At 39.4% G+C, this 27,297-nt stretch overlaps 1 protein-coding gene and 1 long non-coding RNA gene across 5 annotated transcripts in view; both read left to right on the top strand.

The window, feature by feature from the left end:
* The window catches only part of LOC132088283 (uncharacterized), an 88,748-nt gene that overhangs the window by 8,889 nt on the left and 52,562 nt on the right, over positions 1 to 27,297 (top strand). The window lies entirely within an intron of this gene.
* On the top strand, positions 18,079 to 21,038 carry LOC130698378 (serine/threonine-protein kinase ULK3-like). 4 transcript variants are annotated; one of them, XM_057521040.2, is made up of 10 exons: positions 18,080 to 18,317; positions 18,423 to 18,566; positions 19,153 to 19,367; positions 19,434 to 19,660; positions 19,802 to 20,063; positions 20,150 to 20,323; positions 20,421 to 20,521; positions 20,579 to 20,662; positions 20,759 to 20,852; positions 20,914 to 21,038. In XM_057521040.2, the coding sequence occupies exons 1-10, from the start codon at positions 18,157 to 18,159 to the stop codon at positions 20,931 to 20,933; spliced, it is 1,482 nt and encodes a 493-aa protein (XP_057377023.1). In that variant the 5' UTR covers positions 18,080 to 18,156; the 3' UTR covers positions 20,934 to 21,038. The 4 variants fall into 4 exon arrangements, with proteins under 4 accessions (XP_059353079.1, XP_057377023.1, XP_057377024.1 ...); XM_057521041.2 differs by having other exon boundaries at positions 18,117 to 18,317; positions 18,415 to 18,566; XM_057521043.2 differs by having other exon boundaries at positions 18,179 to 18,317; positions 18,382 to 18,566.

Here is a 27,297-nt window from a genome sequence, read left to right as displayed (position 1 = left end):
GTGCATTCTGGTATGGAGGCGGGTGTAGCTGGAGATTCACCTGGCGTATACCATAGATATTCCGACCTACTTCAATTCCTCTCCATTTATAAAGAAGACCCATTTATAAGAAGCATGCTACCATCATGCATTAAGTCAAAGGTTTTCACATTTATTGTATATACAGATTTAATTGATGCTAAAACTAATTTTGGTTTATAAAATATTCGTTTTAGATTGAAAAGTTGGACTTAAATCAACGCTCCAAGGAGGCTATAGATAGGCTATCACAGCGAAAAGAAAAACTAAATGTTATTGATGATCAAAAGATATATTCGAACGAAGATAATATTCAGCCATCTCATCACACTGCTACAGAAGGTTAAGAAAATTCGCCAACCTATTGCAAACTCCCTCACTTTGTTGTAGACGCCAATATAGAATAAAATTGGCTAACAATACGGAGATTGTACAATTTATCCCCGATTTTGTTCATGATACATTCTGTTGCAAAGACAAGCTCCCCTGATGCTGTAGTGAAAATCCTGTTGAATTCTAAGCCGTTTGTGGTTGGTATGTATAATGGTAGAAAAAAAATCCAACATTCGCCTGTTTCTTCGAAAAACCATCTCAGAACTGAAGCGTTTACATCCCAATAATAGGAAAAAAAAACTGCCGGAAGGCAGTTTACAGTTGAACTTCGATGTGTCCGAACTGATGGACCAATGCGTTCATATTTGAAGAGAATGAAACGTCACTCTGGATATTATGCTTGTGAACGGTGTGTGCAGAAAGGCTGTAGATTGACGCATCAGAAGAAAAAGTTCAACAATGGAAGAAAAAGCAAGAACGTCAGAAAAAGAAAAGGTAGAAAAAATGTGGAAACTATTCAGATGAGAAAAGTTAATGCCCCATTACGGTATGATAAAGATTTTTTAACATATCACCTAATTAGTGATTGTGAAGATGATCACATTCCAAACATCGCTGATGTGAGTCCATTTCTTGAAATTGATTTCCCAATGGTAACTGGTTTCGTGATTGATAGCATGCACACCTTGCTGGCTGGAAGTTTTTTGCGCCTTCTTGAAGGTATGGCTCACGTACCCAATGAGGGAAAGGTAAGTACATCGCTATTAGCTCGAATCGATTCAAGGCTTTTAATTTTTATCTTGCAAACCCTTAGACTTTGACCGTTTTGTTCGGTCATTCACTGGCAGCGTTTCAAAATGTAAACACCACGAGTTAAGACAAATATTGTATTATTTGTTGTTCCCCGTTTTCCATGTAATATTAAAGGAGAGCTTCTTTAAACACGCAATGCTTTTGCAAAAAGGAATGTTGTTGTTTGGTGGGTACAATCCAAACCCTGTCCCTCAAGAAGATATTGTCATGTCATCCACTATTTTCAAGAAATATGCAGATCACCACAAAAAAATTAACCTTCCTGTTAGATTTTCAACACACGAAACAATTCACATTCCAGAAGATGCTCAAAATTACAGTTGTGGAGTTGAATGCCTATCTGCTTTTGCTTTCGAAAATTTCAATCGTGTATCTCGTGACATTTTGCGATCCGGATTCTTACCAATCGAACAAATGGTAAACCGCCCAATTGAAAGAAGTAAATTCATTGTGCCTACCAATGCGGATGGTATTATTTTAACAGAATTTGATGAACTTGTAAGAGAAGCAGAGAAACATAATTTAGCCAACAGCGAAAAAAATATTGTCTTAAACTTCATAGAAACCAGCCGTGGCAAAAAGAAATTACTATTTCCAAAATTTAGCTTAACAAACCAGTTTCTAAACAATGTGTGCTTATTAAAGAACGGATCTGTTATTGTGTGTACGAAAATATTGGAAGAACCGGAACAAAGCAATCAATTTTTATTAATTTTCGAGCGACCTCGCTTTAGAAAGGTAAATGAACAACTATAGTAAAAGTCAAACTTACGATAAAGCGAGGTCGCTTTAGAGAAGTCAATGTGCTTTTATCGAAAAAGAATTTGCTAGAACTACGGAAGGATACAAGAATAAGGAGACGGCTATAATTAGCAATTGACATGCAGGTGTGAAAAAAGACAAACTACAACGTTATGATGTATAAGAAATTCAACTGCTGCCTTCCATCTTGAGTTCGTATCTTGCTTCAATACGAAAATGTTTACTCTCCAGTCAGTTCTCGAAGATCTGCGCCGTTTTGAATATGCGGTGGTGTGTTTTGTTGAGGAAACTTTTACTACCGGTAGAAGCCGTTTTAGTCGTTTGACACAAGCGGACCGTGCTCACTTTTTGGAGATTTTGGCGCGAGCATACAATTCCGACGCACGTTTAAATTATTCAATGTCTATCACATCTCTATCAATCTCTATTACAGGTAAATAGTCTTCTTTAATTGGTTTTCTGCTTTAGTTCCACGCTAATGTTTCTTCCCTCATTTTTAGCACATATCCTGGTTACGTCAGATATCGTGACTACTTTTCGCATTTCCATGCACGTCTTCTCTGGTGGTTTCAGTCCGATGTGGACGTTTACCACCCCACTCTTCGCTGCTCTGACTTCTACAAGGAAGTCACCCAAGCTGAGGTGGAAGCTCGACAAGAAGCTCGACGCACTTGGCTTGATGTTTTAAATGCGGAAAATGAGGATCGTGACGGTGCTAACTTCGGCAATTTTTACCTGCTGGGGAAGCTTTCCGACATCCTTTCACGTCTTTTAGACCTTATTGGCGATCGTGAAGAGTAATTGTACATTTTCCGTTCGACGACAATACACTTTTTCACTTCTTTCACACAGCAGTTGGTTCTTTTCTTCATCACTTACAATTTTCTTGTTTTTAGAGATTTTCAGTTAACATCTCATCCCTCCCGCGGTCTCCGGGTGGAGCGCTTTCACACTGTTCATGAGCGATAAGACGCTTACGTAACATGTAGAATTTAACTACTAAAAACACTATTCCACACAGAAGAAGAATGTTGAAAGCCACTAACTCGTAAGGATAACGGTGAGGTAAAACTCTTTTTGTTTTTCTTTTTCCATAATTAAATTTAAAATTTCTCTCCAGTCATTTCAGATGACAACGTTGCTTGTGCGTTGCGATGAAGCAGCTGACTGATGATGTCTACAGACGAAGTATTTTCTCGCGGAAGCTCGACAAAAGTCTCCTTTTTGCCATCCGTTGCTTGGACACCTTGAGCAAAAGTTTTCACTGTTGGTAGAACAATTGCTCGTAGTTTTGGCGCCATTATACTTCCTTCCATGCTAGCTGGGAATACCCATTCTTCGGTTCGAGCAGTGCATCCCAAAGGTACTTCAAACATTCCTACAGCTGGTAACGTTGTTGTTCTCAAAGGTGGCTGCTCCCCTCCTGCTGGGCACGAAGACACAATCTCGTGCGGCTTTGTGGTTGAGTAGACCCATTGATTGGATCCCATGTAAACTACTTCAGGCCCGCGCCAGTCTGTGAACTTCTTTTTGCATTGTGTATTGATTCGGGCCGAATCATTTAGAAAGACAGCTATTGCGCAAGACTTTCGGGCTGTTCTCTTGCTGATGCCGTTATGAAATTTACACAGTGGTCGTCCTATCTTACTGAAGTCTTTCACATCTTCTTTGGATAACTCTAGGTACGTTTCGAGGTCGGCAGACACAGCAAGGTATTCTGGTAGATTTTCGAACAGGACACCATGTGTTCCATTATACATAGCTGCTGACAAGTTGATTATTTCGAAAAGCTTGTACTGCTGGCTGTGATCGAAAATGGGAACATTTATGAAGACGCGAAAAGAGTTTTCCATGGCCGCCACGGTGACAGTTGATTCTCGGTAGGCGACTCAAAGCTCATCACTGGAGATAGACCATCCACTTGGTAATTTCTCGTTCATCATTTTAATAACTTTATTGAATCTTGCTGAAGAGACGATTTGTGGTGCCAAATGTCCGTTGGCCAATAGACTAAAGCCGACGTTGAGACTATCGGCCAAATGTTGTAGCCACTGCAAGATCTGGTTCATCGCTTCAAATGTTTCACCCAGTTGTATGTAATACTCGAAGTGATTGAGTTCTAGCTCTTCTATGTTCACCATCCTTTCCATGAGGTTTGTTTTAACATTACTTAGTAGGGAATACTGGCCTCGCAGCTCTCTGATGAGTTTTGCGTTTGTTCTGGACTCCCAAAGTGATTCATTTACTACTGTTGCTTGCTTATCGCTGATGTGAATTACTTCTCTTTTTCTCTTCTCTTTTGAATTTTTCTCTTTGTTCTCGAGCAACAAGTTGTATTTAATTGTTCAATTCTTCTAAATCTTTTTGTTTTGATACTCCAAACAGCCATTTCAGGATTGATCCTCCACCGTCGACGAGACTTCGACGACTTCTTTGGTTAGTATTCAAGGCTTTTCTGATGTTTGTCAATCGGATTGCTACATTTTAAATTCCTTTTAGGATTGTTTCCGTACTGCTAGCGATTCTTCTGGCTGCTATCCGTTGTGGTCGTGAACCTGTATTCTTCCACTTTCTGCCACTTGCTGTTGTTGGATTATCTTCTGCTTCAAGTATGCTGTTGCTGTATCGGCTACTCCCAAGTCAAGGTCTGTTACGATGGTCCACGATGATTCACTGAACGCCACATGAGTTTGTTGTTTGAATATTGCATTTTCCCTTAGGATTAACGCATTGCTTGACAGGGGTCCAATCAGAAAGATGAGGAACGGCACCAATAGAGTTAAATATCGGGCGAGAGGTCTTCTGCTACGAGTGGGTCTTCTAGTTGAAGTTGGCGTGATTACTTTCGGAGTGGGCGTGACTACATCGTTTTCTTCGATGTCTGGTGATGCACTGCTCTGTTCAACTAGTGTTTCTTCTGGATCAGCCTGAGGTTGTGGATCACTTGAAGGAGGTATCTCTTGTATTTCTTCTTCTTGATGATTATCATCTTCTTTCTCTGAGGCTTCTTCGGTGATGCTAGGACGTGACACAGCTTCATTAAATGACTTCATGCGCACTACGTGAACGATATCATTTTTACCTTAGCCAGTTGCCGATATAACTTCATAGTTCACTGGTGTGGTTTGTCTTAACACTGTGAATGGTCCTAGCCAACGATGAAGAAGTTTTTCTGATTTTCCCACTTCACGCACAGGCTTGTAAATCAACACTAAATCTCCTTCTTTGAATGCCAATACTCTCGCGTGCGTCGTAAGTTTCCTTTTTGTTTTTGTTGTACTTGCTCCAGTCTAATTCTCACTTTTTTTATTAAACGATCTGCATATCCCATTGCTGCTTCCTCTTCTTCCAGCAATGGGTTTGGATCTGCTTCCATCTCCAAATCGATGGGAAGTCCTGGATCACGTCCGTAGAGAAGAAAGAATGGTGAGTATCCTGTGACTCTTGTCTGGCTGTGTTGTATGCGAAGCATACGTACTGCAAGGTTTCGTCCCAATCTCGAAGATCACTGCTGACGTACATTGACAGCATTGCAGCCAATGTATGATTCATCCTTTCCACTGCTCCATTTGCCTGAGGGTAATAACTAGAAGTCGTCTTATGGTTAGTGAGTAGTTTCTTGACGACAGCTTGAGTTAGATCAGCAATGAAGCACTTTCCCCGATCCGTAATTATTTGTTCTGGAGCCCCATGGCGCAGAAAGACTTGTTCAACGAAAAACTCTGCAACGTCTTCTGCCTTTCCAGTGGGCATGGCTTTCAACTCAACCCATTCGGTTAGGTAATTAACTGCCACTATGATCATTCTGTTTCCTTTTGAGGAGAGCGGAAATGGCCCTAGAAGGTCCATTCCTACTCTTTGAAATGGTCTTTCAACTTTAATGCATTGTAGAAGTCCTGGAGGCTTATCTGGGACTCCTTTTCTGCCTTGACAATGCACACAGCTCTGCACATGGCGAATTATGTCCAGTGTCATCTTCAGCCAGTAGAAACGATCACAAATTTTATTCAGTGTACGGCTGATGCCGAGATGGCCGGAGACAACATCGTCGTGGTATGCGTATAGGATTCTCTAACGGTAGTCCGCAGGTACGCATAACCTTCTGTAACTTTTCCCATTCTTTATAGTTTCTTTGCAGAGTTTCCCATTGTTCATCACAAAAGTTTTTACTCTCGCTTTTCCACTTTGGAGTTTCTGAATTAGCTGATTCCAATTCTGCAAGTTTTTTGCTTGTCCGCTATGGACTCGTTTTCTTTTTCGGAGAGTGGTGGGTCTTACGTTAGTGCCCATATGACGATACAACGGTCGTATTCTAGGTCTTTTATTTTTGGTAATGGATTTCTTGAGAGACATTCTGCGTTGTCATGGGTTTTTGCAGTGCGATACACAATCGTTATGTCGTATTTTTGTAGCGATAAGCTCCAACGTGCTAGACGACCCGCTAGGTCTTTACTGCTCATCAACCAACATAGAGCTTGAATGATCTGTGACGACTTTCAATTTGCAGCCCCACACAAAACATCTGAACTTGGAAAGACACCACACCAGGGCCATACTCTGTCACCACAGAGTACAGCCGACATTGTAGTAACCCACAAGGGCAAAACTATCAAAGGAAACGCGATAGTCATGCCAATGTCAGGTTTTGAACTACTATTGGGAAATGATTTCCTACAACAATTTCAAGCTATTCATATCGATTATGAATCACAAGAATTGTCGTTTACGACAGGGAAATCACCACTTGCAGAAATTTCGCTTTTTTAAACAGAAGAAGTCAAGAATAGTAAGCTGGTCACAAGAGATCGTCAAGAGATACCAGCATACTCAATCAAGCAAATTTCAACAGTTTCCAGCAAGATGGAAGGTTCCTGCATTGTGACACCTTCAGAGTCATTGCTAGCGACAAGTAGCCTATCGACTGGTCATGCACTGGTACAAAAATATTTAGAAAAAATTCCTGTTGCTAACTTGTCTCCGAAAACGATTTGGCTAGAAAAAGGTGTGACCTTAGGGACGTTAGAAGAACATCCTGAAGCAAAAGAAATAGAAACAAGCCAAGAAGTCCTAGCGATGGACAGCTCATTCGAGGAACAAGATTTGAATCAAGATTAAAAGCAATTGTTAGAACACCTAGAAGGAAGAATTGGAACGGGTCTAACAAAAGAAGAGAAAGAAGAAAACACAATAAATTCTCAAACAGTTTATCCATTGCTTTGCACTAAATAAAGATGATTTGGGATACTGTGCAGTAGTCAAACATGACATTAATACTGGAACAGCTTCGCCAATACATCAACTCCCTTACAAAAGTGTTTGGAAGGAAAGAGCTGTAGTTCAACATCAGGTGGAAGGAATGCTACGTCGAGGAGTAATTGAACCGTCTGACAGCCCTTGGTCTTTCCCAGTGGTTCTGGTGAAGAAGAAAGACGGCACTTGGCGTTTCTGTGTGGATTATCGCAAGCTCAATGCGGTAACAGTTAAAGATTCCTACCCCTTACCACGCATAGCCGATACACTGAGTCGGTTAGAAGGGGCTACATTTTTTTCAAGCATGGATTTGCAAGCTGGATACCATCAAGTTCCAGTGATTAGCAGTGATAGACCGAAGACAGCCTTCATCACTGCAGATGGATTGTATCAGTTTCGCACTCTTCCGTTTGGTCTAACTAATACCCCAGGCACTTTTCAGAGAGCCATGGACATTATTTTGGCTGGACTGCGCTGGACAACATGCCTGATGTACTTGGATGACGTCATAATTTACTCAGCAACATTCCAACAACACTTGGAACGCCTTCGCTTAGTGCTGAGTTGCCTTGTGAAAGCTGGTTTGAAACTAAAGTGGTCAAAATGCTCATTCTTGGAGCACACTCTAAAAGTGATAAGACAAACCACACCAGTGAACTATGAAGTGATATCGGCAACTGGCAGAGGTAAAACGGATATCGTTCACGTAGTGCGGATGAAGTCATTCCAGGAATCTGTGTCGGGTCCTGGCATCACCGAAGAAGTCTCAGAGAAAGAAGATGAAAATCAGCAGGAAAAAGGAACACAAGAGATACCTGCTGCAAGTGATCCACAACCTCAGGCTGCTCCAGAACAAACCCTAGTTGAACAGAGCAGTCAATCACCAGACATCGAAGAAAACGACGTCGTCACGCCCACTCCGGAAGTAAGCACGCCAACGTCAACAAGAAGACCCACTCGTAGCAGAAGACCTCCAGCCAGATATTAACCTCTACTGGTACCGTTCCTTATTTTTCTGATTGGGCCACTGTCAAGGAACTCACTCATCCTGAGAGAAAACGCTATCTTCAAGCAACAAAGCGATGTCACGTTCAGTGAATCATCGTGGACCATCGTAACAGATCTTGACTTGGGAGTAGCCGATACAGCAACTGCATACCTAAAGCAAAAGATACTTCAACAACAGGAAGTGGCAGAAAAATGGAAGAATACAGGCTTACGATCACAACAGATAGCAGCCAGAAAAATTACCAGCAGAACGCAGACAATCCTAAAAGAAATGGAAAATGTAGCAGACCGATTGGCAAACATCAAAAAAGCTTTAAATCCTAACCAAAGAAACCGTCGAAGTCTTGTTGACGGTGGAGGATCAATCCTGAAATGGCTGTTTGGAGTATCTACACAAAATGATCTAGAAGAATTAAACAGTCAAATACAACTTGTTTCTCGAAATCAAAGAGAAGTAATACACATCATTGATAAACAAGCAGCAATAGTGAATGAATCACTTTGGGAGTCTAGAACAAACGCAAAACTCATCAGAGAGCTGCAAGGCCAGTATTATATACTAAACAATGTCATAACACACCTCATGGAGACGAAGGGGAACATAGGACAACCAATACTAAATCACTTCGAGTATTACATCCAACTGGACGAAACACTTGAAGCAATGAATCAAATCTTGCTGTGGCTACAACAATTTGCCGATAGTCTCGATGTCGGCTTCAGTCTGTTAGCAAACGGGCATTTGGCGCCACAAATTGTCTCTCCAGCAAGATTTAATAAAGTTATTAGAACGATAAACGAGCAATTACCAAGAGGATGGTTTATTTCCAGCGACGAGCTTTGGGTCGCCTACCGAGAATCAACGGTAACCGTGGCGGCAATGGAAAACTCGTTTCGTCTCTTCATACATGTTCCTATCTTCGATCACGCTCAGCAGTACAAGCTCTTCGAAATTATCAACCTCTCAGCAGCTACAGACAATGGAACGCATGGTGTCTTGTTTGGAAATCTACCAGAATACCTTGCTGTATCTGCTGACCTCGAAACGTATCTAGAATTGTCCAAAGAAGATGTAAAGGATTGCAGTAAAATAGGAAGACCACTGTGTAAATTCCATACCGGCATCAGCAAGAGAACAGCCGGAAAGTCCTGCGCAATGGCTGTCTTTTGAAACGTTTCGGCCCGAATCAACACACAATGTAAAAAGAAGTTCACAGACTGGCGTGGACCCGAAGTAGTTTACATGGGATCCAATCAATGGGTCTACTCAGCCACAAAATCGCACGAGATTGTGTTTTCGTGTCCAGCAGGAGGAGAGCAGCCACCTTTGAGAACAACAAAGTTACCAGCTGTAGGAATGTTTGAAATACCTTTGGGATGCACCGTTCGAACAGAAGAATGGGTATTCCAAGCCAGCATGGAAGGAAGCATAACGGCGCCAAAACTACAAACAGTTGTTCTACCATCAGTGAAAATCTTTGCACAAGATGTCCAAGAAGCCGATGGCAAAAAGCACACTTTCGTCGAGCTTCCGCGAGAAAATAGTTCGTCTGTAGACATTATCAGTCAGCTGCTCCTTCGCAACGCACAAGCAACGTTGTCATCTGAAATGACTGGAGAACAAATTCATAATTTAATTATGGAAAAGGTAAAACAAAAAGAGTTTTACCTTACTCGTTATCCTTACGAGTTAGTGGGTTTCAACATTATCTTGATGTGCGGAATAGTGGGCTTGATGATTAAATTCTACACACTTCATAAGCGTCTTATTGCTCATGAGAGGTGCGACGCCGCTCCACCCGGAGACCCCGGGAGGAATGAAATGGAATCAGAAAATCTCTAGAAACGAAAAATTGTTAGTGATGCTAGTGAGTGACAAAACAGAGAAACAACTGCTTAGTGAAAGAAGTGAAAAGTTTATTGTCAGACAAAAAATGTACAATCTCTCTTCACGATCATTATCGAAATCTAAAAGATCGTCGTCTTCAGTGTCGTTTTCCGCAGCCGCGGCGTTTAAAACTTCAAGGCGAACAAGCCGGGCATCTTCCCTGGCTTGCATCTCCTCTTGTGTGATTTCTCTGTAGAAATCAGAGTGGCGAGGTGTAGGATGATAAATGTCCTGCCCGGACTCCAACCACCAAACAAAACGCGCGTGAAAGTGGGAAAAGTGATTCCTATACCTGGCATAACCAGAATACGTGCTAAAAAAGAACAAAGAAACATCAGTATGAAATACAATAGAATAAATTTTGGAGAGATTACTACCTGTAGTAAAAGTCGTGTAACCACGGAGGAGAGACGGTTAAGGGATGACCAAGAAGAACATTGTCTTCGTGTACTCGTGTGAACACGACCAAAAACTCCGCACGATAATAAGGTGATAAACGACCAAAACGGATACTATAACCGGGAAAGTTACCACCACAGTAACACACAAGAGCGCATTCAACAAAGGGGAGATTTTGAAGGATAAACTCGAACGTAAACATTCTCGTAGCAAAGCAAGAAACGAACTGAAGACGGAAGACAGCAGTTGAATTTCTCATGCATCCTAACGTTGTTTATCTTTTATCACATCTACAAATGAATCACTAATTATAGTCGTTTTTCTTACGCTTGTATTGTTCCGTAGTTGTAGCAAATTCCTTTTTTTTTGGATAAAAGCACATTCCCCACACTTCATCGTATGAATGACTTCTACCGTAGTTGTTTTTGTCCTTTACCTCTTTAAAGTGACCGCGCTTTATTGTATGCTTGACTTTTTACTATAGTCCTTCCTTTACTTTGATAAAGTGACCTCGCTCTTTCGTATGCTTTATCATTACTATAGCTTTTGATAAATTTTTGAAAATCACGGATTTTCCCCAATATTTTGTTATGCCCTTGATTCCCTCTTAGCGATTATTAGTACAGTCGGGTCGCCTGTCTTGAAGAAAGGGGACCTGTCGCGAGGGAAAATAGTTACGTGGTTGTCATTTGTGAAAATGACATGACAACCAACGATCAAATAGGCGTACCATGCAGCTTCTCTTGAAAAGAAGTTGCAACACGCAAATAATCTGTTAGAAATTAATCATTCCTTGAATTTATGTAACCCTAGAGATGGGGCGTATATCCTTAACGAGGGTATAAAAGCCCACACATTTTTAACCCTAGTTCAGTTCTTACAGTTCTTAAGTTCTCTTCAAGTTTCCCCCTACAGTTCTCTTCACGTTCAAAGTTAAGTAAAGTGTAGTTATTCGTCATTTCTGCTATGTCTTGTATTCTTTCTTAAAATTCAATACAATTCATTAACAAAGTAAAGTCCAGTGTGAAAATATGGTTTCAACCAATGGAAGCAACAATCCTCCCACAACTGCTAATAGCTACCATTGCAGTGTTTTGGAAGAAACAATCAAACGAATTCCATGCGAAAGCCTCGATGCTCTACTTATTTTAGAGGACGCTTTCATTGACATTTCATTGTCAGTCAGTACAGTTCATTACCTTTGCCATAGCATGAATGAACTAAAGATAAGAAGCCAAACCAAAAATGTCTTTGTCAGCTTATCATTTTCCATGCTCGTATCGAAACAGCTTTGCGAGGAAATGCAGTGGAAGACGGGTGAAAGAAGGAAAGATCCACGCCCTGGAATAAATGGAATGACGAACATCCTAACAATTAACGGACGAGGACTTCAAGTCAACTATATTTTAAAAAATTGTGGAACTAAAAGCGGAAGCGGAAAGAAGTGGTAATCCACAAGACATTGCAGACTGTCTAAAGGAAAAAAAGATAAAGACGTGTACTCAAATTTACAAATCCATATTAATCATCTTGATGAAGCCATTCAAACATTTCGGATACCATCAGTAGGATCAACCACAGCAGCCTAAGTAAACATTTTTATTTTTGATTGCTTTTCTTAGTTTCAACATTTTCCGATAAGCATTTTCCAAAAACGTGGAAGTTTTATGGATGGGGAACGTGAAAAATAAAATGTTTCCTTGGTAAAACGTGATTTACTGTTTCATTATTTAATACATCTTTTACTGAAATTGGGTATAGAATCTTATTTTTATACTGATTTCGTTCTAGTACAAAATTAAATTACATACGGAATACGTACGTATTTACTTTATCTTTCATGTACCGTATTTAAACGGTACCATCGTACTGCAACCAAGTAGAAAAAACGTTTAAAATCAGTAAGAGAAAGGTTTTTACAACTAGCATTAATATCGTCTTGCAAAAATTAGTCTGGAAACCGTTAGAACTGCGCATTTATTGGCAGATAATTAACGTCTGAAATCTGCGTTTTATTCGCAAAACGCAAACGAAAGATTCAACTGAAACGCATCTCCAGCCGGTTTCCATTTGCTAGGGTGGTTTTTCTTTTAAGGTTGTCCCAGCTCCATCGTCTTTTGGTGGACCCTTATAATTTTCAGATTCAGGATTTTTGAAACAATTCCCGGCAATGTGTCCTGCTTCTTACAGTAGTAACACTGTGGTTTATCGCTTCTTGTGCGTCCTTTACGTCTGAATGGCCCTCTTGGCTTTCCTTGCTATTGATTTCCTTGTTCAAATAGTTTCTCAAAAGTTTCTTGAATGACTTCATGCATCGCTTTTATAAGATCTTGTTGATCCGGGTAGACCACTGAAAGGTTTGCAACTTGATCAAACGACTTTTGAGGTTCTGCCGTAGATCCTTCCATCCTCTAGCGTCTGACATCATTGATGTCTCTGTAGAGACTTTTGCTTACTCAAAAAATTCTTCACAGGTTTGTGGTTTCTGAAAAGGGCTGGTCGAAGACCTCTAAAAAGGTGCTCCAGTAGCCTGTGGCATGGGGGTTGGGGGTAAAACAAAAAAGGGTATAAACTACTTTTTCCAGACATTTTTCGTAACTCCTGGGGCATTAGAAAAAAATGTCTAGACTTAAAGTACCGAACCCAACTTATAGGGGTTTTGCGCCAAAACAGCCCTACCCCTATTTGAAAAAGGTACACAATTAATATGTTTTACACAAAGATGGCGTTTTGAAAATACAATTGTTGTACATAAGTTGGAGATTAATAACGTAATTCATTCTCTTTGCATTTAGGGCTGGTCGGTCAAGTACAATCCGGACGAACCATTCCAACCTCGATCTGAACTGAATGCACCTGACCTCTACATACCTGCAATGGCTTTTGTCATATATTTGCCAATTGGCGGAATATCACTTGGCATTCAAGAGCTTTTCAGTCCTGAAGGATTAGGCAATCTTGCAAGCAAAGCATTAATCTGGGCGCTTCTTGAAGTTTTCATCGTTAGGATGATGCTTGATGTTATGAATATTGAAAACGAAACTTAATTCATTTCTGGCATCTTCATCTTACAAATACGTCGGGTATCAATTAATCAGTAATATTTACATGTGTAGAATTATTCTTTAAATATATATATTTTTTTTGTTTCAGAATGATTGTTGCTGTCGTAGTTAGCTTCATTATGCCATCAGCCTATCATTTAGCTCTCATAAATGTTGGTGTACACTCTTTCCTCGAAGAAATGCCGTGAAATTGGGAGCCCATTGGATGTCTGCGCCACCTTTATGTTTGTGTCGATTGTTACTGACCTACCGGCGGGTCTACTACATTTAGGGTAAGAACATTATGTGAAGGCATTCAACTTACATCGACCTCAAACGGAAAAGAGGGTCTAACAGCGAAGAATTTTTATGAGGTGTGTGACAGATCCTAAGACAGTTACAAGTTGTATACTGTTGGCATATCCGATCGCTATTCCGATACACAAATAGCATCGTTTTTCATCTACGGAAACCAAAAAGGACTTTCGACTCTATTAGTGTCAAGTTTCAGAAATTCCAAATAGAAATATTACCAAGATGGTCTGAAGATTGGTTTAGGATTAACTTAAGAAGAAATATGCAGGCAACACATCAAAACCACTGTGGCATTAAGTCTTTACTTGTATTCATATCTAACATATGAATATGTCAAACAATAAATGAACAAACAAATTATACTTTGTCTTTTTATTGAGTTATTATTTTAGTTTTATTTTTTGAGTTTTATTTTGAGTTATTATTTTACCTTTTAAAAAGTAAAATAATAATAGGCAAAATAATAAATTTTACCTTTCGAATCATTACTTTTTTTCCTTCAATCATATGTTTTTATGAATCTCTAGAAAATGCTGTCATTTCACAGCCAAGTTGGTTTTCTTTTGGTGAAACTTCGCATTCAATAATATGCCGAAAGATTTCGTTGCTTAACGCTACGATAAATCGAGAATTTCGCCATTTACGCATCTTTCGTATTTAAATGAACTATTCATTGTCCGGTATGTTATAGTTCTGTTTAATACCCATTATTTCCAATTACGGCTTAAATATTGAAGAAATTAAAAAACCATAACAAAGTAGATTTGTTAAAAAGTAATTGTTAGATTATCTGGGGTTTCAAAATAATTAAAAAAAAAAACTAAAAGCTGCCATAATGGCGTATTAAATCCGGAATTTTGACTCAAAAAGCCTCCCGTTTGGCTATTTATCGTGATTGGAAAGCATAACTTTTCCGAAATAATGCAGATCTCTTACGTAGCTATGTTTTTATAAAATCGGAATTAATTTATATTAATATCTTTACATGCAAATTCAAAGCTTAATGGCTAAAGTAGCGTTTCAGATTTACGACCTTGAAGTCGTCCACTATTTCCGCCAGTCGATATTGCCTGTAGGGCTCGGCCCCGCGACGATCGGGCACGATTTTGGCCGACCCGCGCGGTTTTTTTTTTTAAAGGACAAACCGGTGCGGTTCGGTTTGCCGTTTTTTCCAAACCGATAGAGCCGCGGTTTGACGGTTTGTACCGCGGTTTTATGGTTTGCACCGTGGTTTTACGGTTTGCACCGCGGATTTGCGGTTTGCATAGGACAATAACATTAGTAACAAATTTTGTCGCTAGATGGCGGATGGATCGACCAATTTTCGATCGCGATGCCTACAAGTCTGATCGGAAATTTGATTTACAACAAGTTGCTGATCGCCATTACGCTCACATCAATTAGCGATAATTACTTGATTTGGAATTTCAGCAAAATAAAAAAAAAATTTTATGGCGGTTCAAACCGGTTTGTCCCAACTGCAAACCGAAAACCGAACCGCAGTTAAAAATGACCAAACCGAACCGACGGGTTGACGATTTTTAAATGAAAAACCGCGGTTTGCCCCGGTCAAAGACGATCGGGGCCGAGCCCTAATTGCCTGGGGCTACTTGACCAAAATTGGCCAATAGGAAAAAAGTGTAATGTCACCCCAGCAGACGAATTTAAAATGTCAAAGCCAGGTATGCAAGCGATTTGTACCCGCAGCTTGTACCCACCGTGTAAACTGTGGTTTACACCGCGATTTTGCATGGTTTACACTTTTACAAGTCTGATCGGAAATTTGATTTATAACAAGTTGCTGACCGCCATTACGCTCACAACAATTATTGATAATTACTTGATTTGGAATTTCGGCAAAATTTCAAAAAAAAGTTTTATGTCGGTTCAAACCGGTTTTGCCCAGTTAAAAACCAAAAACCAAACCGCAGTCAAAAATGGCCAAACCGAACCGACAGGCTGGTCACGAGGCAATATGTACTACTTAGTACATAATCGCGCCTACAGTTTTCTTTATGGGGAAAGTGTGTGTTGTCGCCCCCAGGGCTTTGATTTGGTTGCTTTAATGGTTAAACCGTTAAAGTTAAACCAGTTAAACAAAAATGCGTGTAGCGCGTGTCTTAATTTTTTCGAAGCGAATAATATTAATTCGGTTTGTATAAATTTATATTTACAATACTATGATAACGTATATAAATACTACAATGTAATAAATACACATATATACACTATATTACAATTATATATATATATTTATACATACGTACAATTATATTTATATATTTATACATACGTACAATTATATTTATATATTTATACATACATACAATTATAAAATATATATTACTATTATGTATATGTACAATAGTTATTGTAATTGAAATAAACGAATATAAGAGAGCCGGATGGATAGATGGATAGCCCTTGGTAAGGGCTATCCATTTTAAGTAATTGTAATCAACATTTTCAAATAGAAAAAATCTTAAAGGCAAAATGTGTTTTTGTTGTTTCTCAATCTAAGGTTGTAATGGACGCAACTGATAAAAACAAAAAAATTGATATTGCGCTTATACTTTTTCCTTTTCTAAAAATTTACCATAAATTTCATAGAAATAGATAGCTGTTGAAAAGAGCTATCGATTGATGCAAAATTTGACAATTTTAACTGTTTATTTTCCTCATAAATAATTATTAAAGGCTTTTATGATTTTAGAAAGGGGAGGGGGTGTGTCAAAAAGACGAAACTTTGCATTGATCGTTTGATGCTTAATCTTCGTCAAAATATGAAATCATTATAATATTTTTGTTGCTGGTGATTCCAGGAACAAGTTGTTATAAACGATTGCTTTTAAGATGCTACATTTAACCCCAAAAATGAGGTTTGAAAAAGTGATTTTTGACAAACCATTATGGCGGCCATTTTCTTACCGCGCCAAGTTCAAATTGTAAGTAGGTGTAAAAAAATTTAATTATAATTAAATATTTAAATTTTGTTTGTGGCTAGGGAATTTTAATATCCGTCTTATAGAAAATCGCAAAAATTAACTAAGATAAGTTAAACAAATTTATTTCGTCGGTTCTCATTTGATTTACAATTTTAAGGGTCTTTTTCCACATTCCGCGTGGAAAATTACGTTTTATCGCGCCTTCCGCGTGGAAAACTACGTTTTATCGCGCCCTCCGCGTGGAAAAATTACAATCAGACAGAATACCAAAAAACAATTGACTAACGCCCTGCGCTTTTAGCCCATAAGAAAAAGTGCATCTGCAACTATGTACTATCAGAGTCATAGAAACCTGGTTGCTCTACGCTGTGTGTAGATGCTACAAGGGTTTGTGGTGACTTGTGGTCCCGATTTCACCGATTTTGTGGGCGGAGCTGGCAGCGACAAAGAGCCATCTGTTGACTAGAATTAGAGATATCCTAACATCTTAAAGGAAAACCATAAGAAAACGACATACAAATCATCAGTTGAAAGCCCTAGTGGATAGCACCTCCGATTGCAGTGCGGGAGACCCGAGTTCGAATCTAGCCGCTGCATTTTCTTTTTTCCATTTCCTAACGTATGCTGGCCACGCGCTGCGCTAGGTTCCACTTTCTACTGTTTTTCCACTCATTGCAATTCTGTATTAAAATTTTATATTACGTAATTTTATATTAGTATTATATCTATTAAGCCTCTAACAATTAACTTATTTGCGCAAGAAGTATTGCGCGCTGACAGGCCGTTATTACAGTAGGCCATGCTTGAATGACACGCTTGACTTAGCCATCCGACTACTCTAAGTACAAACCGCTGGAGTAAAGTACTAAGTACTTCCCCCTCGTTTGGCGGGTCTGCTATGATTGGCTGTCAAAATTTTGGCAGGACATAGCTCATTGGTTGGGTACCTTGTAGTACTCCACCAAAACCGCTAGGTTCGCTATTTAACTGCCAGAAAAGGACCACAAGTCACCACAAACCCTTGTAGCATTTACACACAGCGTAGAGCAACCAGGTTTCTATGACTCTGGTACTACTTAGTACATATGTAGTGAGACCATGTTGCGAACCGACGGTTTGACGATTTTAAAAAGAAAAACCGCGGTTTGCCCCGATCAAAGACGATCGGGGCCGAGCCCTAGTAAGTGATTTAGCTCAAGAAGAAAAAGCGCTTCGGTTAGAAGGGCCTTCGCAAAACCATTGGCTTAGGCCAAGAGCCAAACGGTTGGCCTAGGTGACGGAGACCAAGTTGGAATTGTTTACCTTTTCTAAGCTGGGTGGTACGAACCACTATAGGTAGTTAAGGAATAGCAAACTGGTAGTTCCATTCCAATTCATTTATATGAGCTATAAGTTGGGCGGGCTGTATCATATAAAAAAACACCGAGCATTTCCTGTGTGTGGAATTTGGATATGCCATTGCCGCGAATACCTGGATTTATTCTTATTACCAAAATTGGAAGTGGAACTTTTTCTGAAGTCTACAAAGCATACCGATTTGTGGTAAGTGTATATTATGGATTCAGTTAGAAATAGGAAATAACATTACTCTTATTTCTAATTGGAGGTGGCTGTTACAAAGTGTAATATTTTTATTTAGAATAACAGCAAACAAGTTGTCGCTGTTAAATGCATAGTCAAGAATGAGCTATCTGCAAATACGGTGGATAATATTATACATGAAATTGAAGCTTTAAAACTTTTAAGACATCCTCACATCATTCAAATGATAGATTTCAGCTGGGATGAAAAGTAAGTTCTTACAAATATGCAGACAAAACATTGTGAATGCAATTGATTTAATTGTCCAGTTAATTAGGCTAATCTGGCTCTTGGATGTAAATTATACCAATAATATATGATTCCTGGTGAAACTTAAAATAAGTTGTGTTTATGAACCTAAGGTCAATGGCACAATATGATAGATCCCACATTCCTTGTAATGTAAGTTGTTAAAGGGTACATCCCTACTTGATGACAATAACTGATATTGCTGAAAAGCACAGAAATCCATAAGTAAATTCAACTATTGGGAAACATGTTCTTCACTCAAGCGAGTCAGTGGGTGCTGTTGAATTCACCTGATTGTTATTGGTGGTGGACTAAAGAAGCTCATGGAAAATCTTTTTAGTTTTTGTCGATTTAATTTTTGCGGGTGTGTGTGTGAAAATATGTTTTCAAAAATTGTATGTCGTCCATGATAAAATACCTCGCCCATGATAACTGATTACGTAAAAACTATATTGCCTAAGAAACCCTTTTTAACTAAAGAAATTTATTTTTAACAAACAGAAGATAATTTTTTTCATTTCATATTAAAGCTTGTTCTTCTTTTCAGTTTCATCTACATAATCATGGAATACTGTGAAGGTGGGGATCTTTCTGTTTTTGTTAGAAGTCATAAACAGTTACAAGAGAAGATATGCAAATCGTTTCTATGCCAGCTAGCGTCTGCTCTGCAATACCTGCGGCAGCATAACATTGTCCACATGGATCTTAAACCCAGTAATTTGTTATTAACTTCTCGAAGGAATCCTATTTTAAAATTGGCTGGTACGATTAGACGTATTGATGGATAGATTCAAAAACTTATTTTTTTTTTTCTCTCTTATTGCACAGATTTTGGTTTAGCACAGTCGCTTAAAAACCGACAAAGAGAAACATCTTTTAGAGGATCTCCGTTATATATGGCCCCAGAGATTCTCCGACGAGAAAGCTATGATGCCTCTGTCGATCTATGGTCAACCGGTGTAATTCTGTACGAATGCTTATTTGGTAAACCTCCATGCTCGTCCAGCAGCTTGAAAGAATTAGTGGAAAACATTCAAAGCAAAGCTGCCATAACTGTAAACTTTTTTGTTTTTACTAAAAAAAATTTCTTTATTGTTTTATTTTATATTATTTTATTCATTTCATTTCGATGTATTACTCAGTATGCTTTGTTCTGCTTGTTTTTCCTTGTCTTCCGTATGTGTTGGCAATGGCAGATACCAACTACCAAAGACATCTCAGCGGACTGCAGGGACCTCCTAGAACGTTTATTGCAAAAGGATCCAAATAAACGAATGACATATGAAGAATTTTTTAATCATCCCTTCGTGAGAGCGTCCGTTGCGTCATGTAACGTAGCCGAAACGGAAGCCAAGTTAGTTTTTGAGCGAGCTCAGAATATGGACAAGTGGAACCGAAGAGGCGAAGCTGTCACTCTCTACCGTCAAGCGCAAACACTCCTAAATCGTTTGATTTCAGGTATCATCTCGCATCCGGACCTCTGTAGTTTTTTTACTCGCAAATCAACCTTCTATTTTCTCTCTTTAAATTTTATTTTGTAACAGCTGATGTTGCTACTGTACGGGACGCCCAAATTAGAAAAAGACTTGATGTATGTTCACGTCGAATTCAAGAAATCGAAAGCTCAGAAAATGTCCTAAAACAGAATACTCTCTCCGCTGAAGCACCGCTATCTCGCGATTGGCGTGCAAATATGTCACCAACATTCCAAGAACTTCGTAAGCTAATCAAAGAAATTCAGAAATGATTGTCATTGAACCCATATGTTCACAGATTTGGGCTATTACCCATAAACCTTACTTGTTTTTCCTATAGAATCCCTTTCGTCCACTACTCCAGATTTATTGTCGGCACTTGAAATTGGATTGGAAGGAGTTCAATACGACGGCGAGGGGCAGCACGCGGTTGCATTAGAGGTTGCATACTGGTTACCTTAAATTGAAGTCATCTGATTAAACTTCTGTCCCATACAGCGCTACAAAGCGGCGCTGGAGAAACTGATTCCTCTGCTTCGAAGCGAATCCAAGGGGCGTAGGAGAGAATTGCTTCGTCTTCAGGTTCGATGCTAAACATATTTCAAAGTTTTTTCAAAGATGTAAATTTTGCACGCGATGGCGCGGTTGCTACTTCCTTTACTACATCAATCAACTTAGATCACTTTATGGATGGATAGAGCTGAACAACTGCAGACATTCCATGATCTCCATCAGTCAAATGTCGAAGAGCTTCAGAGCGGAGATGCAAGTGGTAAATAATTCAATCAGTTATAAGGTACTCCAAAAGCAATGACATGAAATTTACTTTGAAGGATATTGCAGTTTACAATAGGAAATCAACATCATGTGAGTGGAGGAGTATTTTTGAAAACTTGCGCTGTGATTGCTAAAACAGTTCTTTGCCATTCGAATACACAAAAATAGAAAGTAGTCCCAATTTATGACTCGTTTCCCCTTCTATACCAAACGCCTGGCGTGTACCTCTGCATGCTGGCTTTCACTTTTCCTTTCTTTTCGTTGTCATACGGTCGATAAGAAAAAGTGAGAACAGATTGCCGCCTATCTCCTTTAGCTGAATTCACAATGATTGTGTCATACACGCCTATTAATTTAAAGAAAATTATACTTCAAAAATAACAGTAATGGCTGTACAGTGGACTATGATCATGGTGCCTTGATAGTGGCTAGGAAAAGAACGTTCTTCCCGCTGAAGCATCGGTGTCTCTTCATTCGCCTACGTAATGGCTATAAGAGTAAATAATGATCAGATATTTTCCAAATGTTTGCCACCGAAAATGGGGAGAGAAAACATCGGAAAAGACAGAACGGCAAACCAATGATGTGACAGCAAATCTCTTAGCAAAACAGGCCACGGTCAGCTCAGGGGACATAGGTGTTCAACTAGAAAGTGCCGCAACTAAAATAACACAGGGAATTTTTGTGAACATCTAAATTCGTGATGCTCTTTATTTGTTCCAAAATGTCGCCATTTCTCCTTGAATACACCCGTACTTTTCGCACTCTCTTGTGTCAGATGTGATTTCATAGTTCCTTTCGCCCGTACCTTTCCATTATTGTCTTTATCTGCATATTTGATTTTCCTCATTTATTTTTTTAGAATTTTTTTTCTGTTTTTTTATGTTTGACGCATTTCATCGTTCCTTCTATGTGGCTGGAAAAATGTCACGAATGGCTACATTTCCATGGCTCTCAACCAATAGAAAGGGAACTGAAAAAGGGAAAGTTTTTTTTCCTTTTTTTTTTTTTTTTTTTGTTCTTTTCTGTTTTTTTTTGGGGGGGGGGATGAGAAATCAAGGGCTGCCTTTCTCTTAAACTCTATTGGCTGTTTTCGCTTTTCTCTGAGACGTATTCCTAATTTCACCCCAAATTCCAATTAAAGATGTTTTTCTTGTCGACGAAATTCATTTATGAACTACAACATATTATGCACGTTCGCTGTCCGTTGTAGTTAAATGTGTATTTAATGCAACGTATCGTGCCTTATTGCGAGCCGAATAAAAAAACGTAAGCAAAATCTTACCAGTCAATTATGATGAGCCATTACTTATTACATATCTTGGGAGACTATAGAAAAAGATGGCGGAAATTGTTTATTAAACCAACGACAAAGTATTGCACCATTTTAGACCTCACTGAATTGCCTAGAACTATAATCAAAGTTAGTGCGGGCCAGTGCGGTAGACAACTATTTCAGTGCACACTCCCACTTTTCCCTAATCCTGAAAGCATTTACGGCTACGGTTACCCATGTGCTCTAGAAAATGTTGCAAATTTTTGCCAACTAACTAACGTGTTGTTTGATGGGGATGGCTTTCGGCATCGAAATGGTCTACAGTTGCTGATGATCTTGATTGGTTGCCTAAGCTCCGCCCGCGTTGCGGACCCGCCACCTTTTCACTCTTTCTGGCTTTCTCAAATTGCGACAAGGGAGGAGTAATACGGTGAAGGTGGAAAGGAGAACTAGGCAACCGACTGTAGACTTGAACGCTTGCCGCTGGAAAGACGAATAATTCGCTTGCCAGTCTTTTTCGTCGCCACATCGCTGTAGTGTCCAAAACGTCTCGTCATAGATTGGTCACACATTAAATCGACTGCAAGACAAAACTGCAAACTCTATTTTTTTTTCCCCGTCCCTCGTTTGCCCTGTCCTCTCTGTGTCTTATAACATTCGTTTCGAAAACGTTGGCCGAGCAAGACACGCACCTCATGTGCTGCTCCTCTTCAAGCGCAGTGTTTGGCTGTGTCATCTTACAAGTGTTGGCGGATAACTACCTAATCACCCGTAGGATAAAGTTCGGCTTCCGTTGAGGAAAGCAAGTGCAACACAGGATTTTGCTTGTTTTTAACGCTAGCGTTGCTCTAGGTAAGTGCAATCATCTTATTTGGGAGCCGGTCAAAAAAAAACAAAAAAAAAAAAAACAAATCTTAGCTAATTCATTGTAGACTACTTTATTTGCGATACAAGTTGCACACTGTGCCCAATACTTTTGATAGGCCTACAGCATATGTACAGAACAGATGGGCGAGTTAGTTTATCTTCGTTCTATATCACCAAGGCCTAGTCTTATTCTTGGCTTAAAGAAAACGTGAAGGATACCTTGAGTATTTTTTGCCAAATGGATGGTGAACACAGTACTCGTTCGCCATCGACTACCTGAAGGCCATCCGATTTAGATTAGACTACTTGTGCGCCTCCTTATACAGTTTGACTGTTGATTTTCGGGGCGATTGAATGAACTCTCTTTTATAGGTTTTTTTTTTGTTTGTAATTACTTTATACAAAAAAATGACTGTAAAATCTATTGTATTCGACGGTCAATTATCTCATTTGAAATTAAGGCGGAAAAAGTTTTCCTGTTCGACGCCTTCTATTTAGACAGATTAAAGCGCACAAAAGATGAGCGATGAAATCTTTACAATTTGATGGCTTTCACTGCAGCGGAAGGTGTTGGAAAATAGGGGCTGTGGATGGCATGATCTCAATGACCAAGACAAAGTGAAAGTGGCGCACGCTCTTTCGTTCGCTGCCGCAACCAGCCAGTTTTCTCTCGCAAGCGAAATCGTTATGCTGCACGAATTTGACCCGATTGTTATCTTTACTTTTTTTTTCTCTCTCTTTCTCTCTTTCTTTCTTCTTCTATACTCGTCGCTGTTCATTGTTTTCCTCTTTGCCAGTTTCTTTGGCATAGACCACCATACAAAATCCAAATAATCTCCTTTCTCTCTACAATTTCTTTTTTTTTTCACCCGAAAGCTTTCTCTTTCGTCAGCGTTTCGTTTCTCCCAACGGTGGATGCCTAATGGGCTGATTTTCAGGTCTAGAGCTTTTCATTGGTAACCAGAACCTAACGCATGCCGTATGCTCTTCCTTAATAGGTAACTATAGGCCATAGGAAAAAACGTAGCTAACACACTTCGTACGTAAGTGTTATTTGTAGAAACTTGGTGTTCGATTTTAGCTTTTGACTGTCTGCTATAAAAGGAATTGTGTTTAACGAAAGCAGAGCTATCTGTTTACCGAAAATTCCGAAACACATCGGTAGCAGTAAAGACACCGTCTCCAGACAACCATCAAGGTCAAATTTTGGCCAATGTAAAATGCCTTCGAATCGTTGCTTGTCTACACGTTATCGAAAAGAAGCTTCGAAAAAAAAAAATGTTTTTGCGTTAATGAGAGCGACCGAAAGTGAGCAGAAATCGGCCACCATCTTCACTAATGGCTAAATTGAGAAAATCGACATTGGTTTCAAGTCTTCACAAACAGCCAGTCGAGAGAAAAAAAAGCGAGAGGAAAATAAGAGGGCAAGTAAAACAGAGACAGGGAAAAGAGAGAGTGTGGGGGGCGGGAGGGGGAAGCCAGAAAGAGAATGGGAAAAAGAAGAGCGAGAGAGAGAAAGAGAGAGGAAAGAAGGAGAGGGTGGGGAGGGGGAACAGTCGCTGCCGACCAGGGCCATTTACATCTCCGACATTTCGCGTGGCCTTGAATTTGAATGTTGAGGAAAAAAAAATATATATAATAAAATAAAAAAAGACCTTTTCAAATGTCCTTGACGGCAGTTAATGTACGAGCTAAGAACACAGTGCTACGAAAAGTCAATACGAACTTGACGTTTATCTGTTTCTTAATTTTATTTTGTGGTGGCTTAACTATGATTATGTATTATTTGTTAAGTTTTTTTAAGCACAAATAATAGACGACAACATTTCGAGAAAAAAAAACCATAAGTAATGGCACAAGAGGTTGTGACAAATCTGCAGTTGTTTTATTCATTTGTGGCCGTTTTGTCTGTTGATAATAAAGGTGAAAAGATGCCATTTAGTGTTTGTTAACAGTGAGTGGTGGGAGCAGGTTAGGAGAAAGTGGTGTAGTGCACGATTCAACTTTCTTCATTCTCTCGGCCTCTCAGGTATAACCAGCAACTTTCGAAAAAAAAAAAAGAAGAAATGATGGCGATATTTCGTTGAGTGAGACTGACGTAAGGTTAGAAAGTAGGCAGTCTACAAATGCTTTCTCGTTTCACGGACATCTCCTTAACACCTTTGTTACCTATTGGCATTGTCTATTTCGTTTATTTTTATTTTTTTTTAGTGGGGGGGGGGCATTCTTAATTCCTCTGATAGAAAATGTTGCGGTTTAATAAAAAGATTTGATAATTAAGCTTCGCCAAGCGCCGTAGTTGCAGACGCCGAAGAAGTGAGCCAAGAATATGGAAACCTTGCAATGGTGTGGTTTTCGTTTCAGCTTTGTCCTGCGGCACTTTTTCACAGCGAGATGGAAGAGAAAGGCGAACAGAACTCGAGGGATTCAAGGTCAGCCAAGCCTTTCGCCTTAACTTTTTTTTTCCTTTTTTTTTTTTTGATACCGGAGTGGTGGGACTCTTTTTACTTTTCTCCTTTGCTCATAATCGTACCTCTTTTCCTTTCTGCGTATGACCTCGCCATTCGCATCCTATCTTTTCCTTTCGTTATTTTCTTCCGAAAAGAAAAATGAGGCGATCGAGCAAAAAAATAAAAGAAAAAAGGGAAGAAAAAAAAAAAGAGAACGAAAGATAGTCTTCGATGATGTGCGCCTACATGATTTTTCATTCTTTTCCTTCACCGGGGTGGTGGTTGCTTCGATATTCTATCAGTGTTTTTTTGGGGGGATAGAAATGCTGTGGGAACGTGAGGAAATGACTTTCGCTTCGACGCGATGGAATCGAGCTATACAGCAACTCGTTTCTTCTTGACTGGGTTGGGCATCCATTGTCGCGCAGTTGCAGGTAGTGTTCAAGGCCAGCAACATCACGAATGATCGTTGCTGTTTTTATATGCATCGTTCCCCCCTCCCCCCTTTTTTTTGTTTTTTTTTTGTTGTCGAGGCTTACATGCGTCCTCGTCTGCTGCAGACTTTTTTGCTAAGGCCTCTTGCTAAAAGGAAACAACATTTTCCCTGTTCATTTTTCACTCTTCTGCTTTTACTGCCCTTTATTATAATGTTTTTCTGTCGTTGACAAACTCTCTCGTAAAGCCGTATTTTTTGTGCTTTATTTTTGTCGTGCATATTTTTCAGAGATTCAAAATAGAAAAGTCGACACTGAAGTGTCCAAACTGTAGAATGTCAAGCTTTTCACTTTCGACTCTACTTTCACTATGAAATTGGTAAACAGCAGTTAGACAACCCAGTGAAAGCGACGTGAACAAACGAACAAACCTCGACCCAATTAAAAATTCAAACGCCCGCTCCGCTTTCTCTTCTCCTAGAAAATAGCTTGTTCCAGTTTACTTTTATGACACCACCAGAAACCTCATTTTATTTACCTACGAGAACATGTCAATTGCATAAGAAAACGTTCCAGCAGTAAACTGAAAAATAGGCAAAGTTGGCAGGGATTTTGGTTAAGGTCCATCGTGATAAATGAAACTCAACTGCATCCAATTATGCTTCACTTTTCAAATGCCACCATACGTTTTTTTTTTTGCTTTGATTTTTTTTTCCTTCCGTTTGAAAATGCCCACATGTGCCCTTGGTTGAACTAGCCTAATTTTTTTTTTACTGCAACATATTACTTAAATCAAGACATAACTTCGGAATCGGCACATTTATCTGCTCAACACCGTCGAAAGGAAAAGGATCTTTCCGAGGAATTTCGTCATTACGAATATATTTTTTAAAGAGGAAGGTCAGGTATATGCTGCGATGGACTTTCACTTTTCAAAAGCGCCGGAGCAGGCCAACTGATATAAACTACTTCTGCCACAAATCTTTCCGCACAGGTTTCTTTCTTGCGCTTTCCTTTGAAAGTCTCTAGCATACACCGTCCTGCTCTATCATAGAAATTATGTATTTTCAAATGCAGCCAACTAGTTCTGAATGATTACGAGCCTTACCACAATCAAGCGTCAACGGAAAGGAATTTGAGCATTATAACGTTTCGTTAATCATTCATCAAATCCGATTGAAATGAAACACAACCAATAAAAAAGTAAATTACAAACAACAATTAAAATTTGGTGATAGAAAAGCGTGAGAACGTTGTGAAAAGCGTCGGAGGTGTCTGGAATAAGTTCCTCTGTGTGTACGTACGTATTATAGCGAATCAGCGAACACACTTTCGTCTCGTTTTTTACCTTCTTGCTTCTTCTCCCCATGCAGCCCCTTCTCTCACTGTTCTTTTTTCTGCCATTTCTTCCCT

The sequence above is a fragment of the Daphnia carinata genome, chromosome 9 (genome assembly GCF_022539665.2).
Source record: "Daphnia carinata strain CSIRO-1 chromosome 9, CSIRO_AGI_Dcar_HiC_V3, whole genome shotgun sequence".
NCBI lineage: Eukaryota > Metazoa > Arthropoda > Branchiopoda > Diplostraca > Daphniidae > Daphnia > Daphnia carinata.
Note: the sequence above shows the minus strand (reverse complement) of the source record. Positions and strands in the feature narration are given on the sequence as shown.